The sequence below is a fragment of the Ipomoea nil genome, unplaced genomic scaffold, assembly GCF_001879475.1.
Source record: "Ipomoea nil cultivar Tokyo-kokei standard unplaced genomic scaffold, Asagao_1.1 scaffold2791, whole genome shotgun sequence".
In the NCBI taxonomy this organism is placed as follows: Eukaryota; Viridiplantae; Streptophyta; class Magnoliopsida; order Solanales; family Convolvulaceae; genus Ipomoea; species Ipomoea nil.
The window spans coordinates 1,129,796-1,134,971 of NW_017619219.1; the positions used below are offsets into that span (position 1 = coordinate 1,129,796).

Sequence of the window (5,176 nt, forward strand, 5' to 3'; positions counted from 1 at the left end):
AAAAAGTTTTACATTTGCTTATATAAGTAATAAATACTTTGTTCTTAATTAATATTACATTTGTGCGCATAAATATTATATTTTCATATTGACCCGACCCGTCTCACGGTGAGACAGTCTCACACAAGTTTTTGCCTTTAGTTTGCAAGAGATGATCATTAAAATAGCTTTTTTCACAATATGACACTTCCCTAAGAGGAGTACATTGAAATTTCTTGGATTCTTTGTGTAGATAGCATGAAAGAACGTAGTCCACCCACTACTACACCTTTTGACAGTCCAATAATTGTGAATATGATAATAATATTCTCAAAGTATTCAATTTTATTAATAATACTTGATTTACAGAAAGTCTATAACCACAACTTGAAAGTGTGATTTATATGAAACTCGTTTTTTTTTTTTTAATTCTAATTAATAAAGAATTATAAAAAAAAATAAACAAAGGTCGTCTGACCCGCGAGTTCAAAGTGATCCATCACTTCAGGAGTTGCACCTGAGTTTGGCTTGTCATGCTCCCACCCTCCGCCCCCAATTCCTGTCTCTACTAGCAATACTTTTATTCTTTTGCAGGATGCACATGTTACAGAGCAGGCCCAGGAGGCCCACACTCAGAATGATATGGAACCTGACTTAACCCAAGTGGCTATCGCCCAGGACTTTGACAGTGCTTTGGATGACCACTTGGTCTCAGTTCTTGGTCATGGCGAGCTTCCTCAGGAGCCTCATACTCGATCACATGAGGAACCGCAAGATCAATCACAGGAGGAGCTCCACACACAGTCTCAAGTAAACATGGGGCCTTTACCATCGGGTCAGGGCCTCACCCAAGATTTATCGCAGACTGATTTTTAGTCCCCAATGCAAGAAAATAATGACGGAAACCCTACTAAGCCTCTATCTACTCCAGGGACTGCTAGCTCTACTGGTCAGGTTTGCTCTAGTCCTCTTGTTGCTCTAGATTCTGAGGGCTTGTTGACGCCAGTTGGGGGTGGGGGGACTGGACTGTGTAATCTTAACACAATCCAGGTCACTATTCCCATGGTGTCCCCGGATGTTCAACATGTCCAGCCAGTTAGACGCCCTCGGAGAACTCGGTCAGCGTCGGAGCGTTCCAACGTTGCTGGGTTCTATCGTGAGGCGTCTGACGATGATAGCGATTCTTTTGTCGCTGGTAGAGTTGCTACCTTTGAGTCCGTGGGGCGTCATAAGGAGCCGGTGGGACATGGCTCGCCCCCTAGGACCACTCAGGTGCCCTTCGGTGGCAAGTACACTACATCTCAGGCACAGCAGGAGCGGAGTAGTGCGGCCTTTGGCACGCCTATCTCTTCTCAATCCCCCTCTTTTTGATGATGTGATTCCTAGTTTGGAACGTGCGGGGTATTGCCTCGCGAGGCTCTTTTCAGAGATTGCACTTGTTGCTTAGAAAACATAAGCTTTTTATTTTATGCCTCATTGAGCTGTTTTGTGGTACTGATAGATTGGATACCTTTAGGCTGCGGCTTGGCTTTGACTTTGCTTTTGCAGGGGTTAATGATAAGTTGTGGCTTTTTTGGAACTCTAACGTGGTTTTGAATTTTGAATCTGAATTTGATCAGTTTGTATCTGTTGCATGTGGTCATGCTACTATTCCATCTGCTTTCTGGCTTTCTTTTGTGTATGCTAAAACTAGGGACCCCCTAAGGGTTCCTTTATGGGCTGAGTTGCTCGCAGTCTCAAATACGATCCCTTCGGGCGTTCCCTGGTATGGGGTGGGTGATTTTAACTGCTTGCTAAATGTGGAAGAGAAAAAAGGGGGTCTCCCTTATCCTCATAGGAAGACTACTGATTTCTGAGAATGTGTCAGTACGTGTGATTTGATTGACTCTTCTGCCTACGGCTCCCCCTACACTTGGTGGAATGGGAGGCGTAAGGACGCTGCTATTTGGATGCGCTTGGATCGGTTTCTTTACACCTTAGTGTGGGAATCGATATTCAGGACATCCGTTCAGCATTTATCTAGGACCACGTCTGACCACTGTCCGTTACTTGTTACTTCATAAATTATAACTGCTCAACCCGTTCCAAAACATTTTATTTTTCTTAATGTGTGGACCAAACATGAGGATTTTCAGCGAGTGGTTAGAGTAAGTTGGGAGGTTCCTGTTGAGGGAGCCCCAATGTATGTCTTGGATACTAAGCTTTCTAGGTTAAAAAAGGCCCTTGATCCTTGGAGTAAGGAAACCTTCGGTAATATTTTTTCTAAGTTGCAAGAACTGGAAGATAAGGTACAGGTGCTAGAAAAGGTGTTTCAACAAAATCCTGATGATGATAGGGCACTCATTGACTATAAGGAGAGTGTGGCCCTCTTGCATAGACAGGTTTCCATCGAGGAAGAATACTGGCAGCAAAAGGCTCACATGGTGGCCGTTCAGGAGGGTGATAGGAACTCCAAGTTCTTTCACTCGATGGTAAAAGAACGAAGGAGGAAACTCTATATTCATAAGGTAAAAGATGACACAGGACAATGGATTGAGGATAGACAGGGGATAGCACAAAATGTTGTCTCCTTTTTTGAAGGGTTATTCACTACGGAGGCAGGTACTTTTGATTTGTCTAAACTTGATTGTGTGCCGCGTCTAGTTACTGATATTGATAATGCTATGCTTATTGATATCCCCGAGGAAGATGAGATTATAAATGTTGTGTTTGCTATGAATTCTGTTAGTGCCGCAAACCCTGATGGGTTTTCTAGGGCATTCTATAAATCTTGTTAGGAGATTGTTAAGGGGGATGTGGTTAATATGGTTAGGAGTTACTTCCTTGGTAGGGAGATCACCAGGTCTATTACTCACACCTCCATTGTGTTATTGCCCAAAAGAGCCAGCCCAGAGACATTTGTTGATTATAGACCCATTAGTTTGTGCAACTTTAGTAGTAAAATTGTCACTAAGTTAATGGTAGTCAGGTTGGCTTCTGTTCTCCCGAGATTGTTGTCTCCTCACCAAAGTGGTTTTGTCTTGAGGCGGTCAATCACTGATAATATTTTGCTTGCCTCTGAGATGTGCCATGGTATAAAACTAGGGAAAGGATGTAGTGCTGAAGCTAGACATGGCTAAGGCCTATGATCGGGTTTCGTGGTTTTTCCTTGTTTCTGTGATGCGTAGGATGGGATTTTCTGAAGTCTGGATTGACTTGGTCTATCGTGCGGTCTCAAATGTGTGGTACTCTGTCATTGTCAATGGGGTCAAAGAGGGCTTCTTTACCTCGTCTCGTGGGTTGAGGCAAGGAGACCCATTGTCCCCTAGTCTTTTTATCATTGCTGCAGAGATCCTTTCTATGTACATTGCTCGAGTCCATCTGGACGAGGGGGTCCCTAGGTTCTCTCAGCCTGCTGGTACCCCTCATATTCATCACTTAGCTTACGCTGACGATGTTATTATTTTTAGTACTGGGAGGCAGGGGACAATCTGCAAAGTCATACGCGCTTTAAAAGATTATGAGGATATTTCTGGCCAAATGGTCAGTTTCCCTAAGAGTGCTTTTTATATGCATCCTAACACTTTGGGTCCGGTTATTCGTAGGATTAGGGATATCACTAGATGCATTCATAGGTCCTTCCCTTTCACTTATCTTGGGTGTCCTATTTATGTGAAGAGGAAGAAGTGTGTCTATTTTTCATCTGTGGTGGACAAGGTTAAGGCCAAATGCCTTGGGTGGCAACGTCGGTTGCTATCCAAGGGGGGGAAAGCGGTTCTTATTACTTCTGTTTTGCAGGCTATCCCTTTACATCTCTTTGCAGCTTGTGCTCCTAAATAGGTTATCCGTGATCTTGAGCGGTGTTTCACGAACTTCTTTTGGCGACAGCCGGGAGGTGCACGTACAATTGGGCATCATGGAAAACGCTCCCCCTCCCTAAAAAGGAGGGTGGTGTGGGCTTCCTTGACATGGACTTAATGGTACGTGCATCGAGTGCAAAGCTTTGGTGGAATTTTTGCAAGGTGTATTCACTGTGGGGAAGTTTCATGACTGCTAAGTACTGCCGCCGAGTTCACCCGGTGGCAAAATCAGTGCGAAGTTCTGACTCACACACTTGGAAGCGGATGCTCGGCGCCAGGAATGAGGTGGATGCAGTCTTGGGATGGCGCCTGACTCACGGCGATGTTAACCTTTGGTGGGATAACTGGTCTGGACTTGGCCCGCTCGGACGCCTTTACCCCTTCCTGAGGGTTGAGTACTCTGGTGATTGGATGTCTGACTTCATCCAGGACGGGGAATTGGACTTGTCGGCCTATGATGACTTTCTGCCGGCTGGGTTGGAGGCTGACATGTCCCGATTGGGCCAAAGAGTGGCTGACATCCCTATTTGGCGGGTAGCTACGGACGGTTTGTTTTCTTTCTCTTCTGCAAAATCATTATTAAGACCTGAACCAGTGAATTCTGATCCTCTTTTGAGGGCATGTTGGCATAAACACTTGCCCTTTAAGGTGTTCTTTCTCGTTTGACGTGTATTACGGGGCCGTTTGCCCACTGAAGATGCCATAGCTGGATTTGGGCACCTTATTGTTTCCAGATGTTGGTGCTGCAGTAACCCTGCTAGGGATACCATTGATCACATCTTTTATGCAGGGGACACTGCCCGGGCTGTATGGGGATTTTTTATGGGATCACTTGGCTTGAGATTCAGTCATTGGGGTCTACGGACGCTGTTGACTGGGTGGAAGCGAGCGGTTTCACATAATCGTCTTGTTGCTTTTGTTATTTGCAGGTTGCCTTATCTCATCCTTTGGGAGTTATGGAAACATAGGAACACATGATTGCATGGCAGAAGACCACCGAGTGTGCCTCAAGTGGTGTATGCCGTTGCCAAAGGGGTGGCAGAATGTCTCTTTAGGCGATGGCCGCGGGAACACATTCTACCACCAAACTGGTCTGTCATTCTATCCTATATAGATTCCACTGCCCCGCGATGCGTGGTTCGTGCTATTAGGTGGGATCCCCCTCCGGATGGCTCTATAAAGCTTAATCTCTCATACTCGGAGTCGGTGGGTGGGACTGCTGCCTTGGTATGTAATCGGGAGGATGGGGGGGGGGGGGGGGGGTTCTGCTACGGCTTGGCCATTTCGGCAGTCGGCGGGTTTCGAGATTTTTTTCATGTTATGCACCGCTGTCTTGAATGGTGTTTAGCCGAGGGTTT

The 5,176-nt window shown here is 45.7% G+C and overlaps 1 protein-coding gene across 1 annotated transcript; it reads left to right on the forward strand.

Annotated features, from left to right (window-relative positions):
• The first annotated feature begins 2,159 nt into the window (after positions 1-2,159).
• On the forward strand, positions 2,160-3,798 carry LOC109157602. Its single transcript, XM_019305456.1, has 3 exons — positions 2,160-2,702; positions 2,757-2,939; positions 3,064-3,798. Exons 1-3 carry the CDS (start codon positions 2,160-2,162, stop codon positions 3,796-3,798), a joined length of 1,461 nt encoding a protein of 486 aa, XP_019161001.1.
• Positions 3,799-5,176: the final 1,378 nt, after the last annotated feature.

What these genes read in the sequence shown, in the direction of transcription:
- LOC109157602 (XM_019305456.1), top strand. Translation starts at nt 2,160, where the DNA reads ATGTATGTCTTGGATACTAAGCTTTCTAGGTTAAAAAAGGCCCTTGAT. An exon ending in TTGTGTTTGCTATGAATTCT is followed by an intron (nt 2,703 to 2,756) that starts GTTAGTGCCGCA and finishes AAATCTTGTTAG; the next exon opens with GAGATTGTTAAGGGGGATGT. An exon ending in AAATTGTCACTAAGTTAATG is followed by an intron (nt 2,940 to 3,063) that starts GTAGTCAGGTTG and finishes GTATAAAACTAG; the next exon opens with GGAAAGGATGTAGTGCTGAA.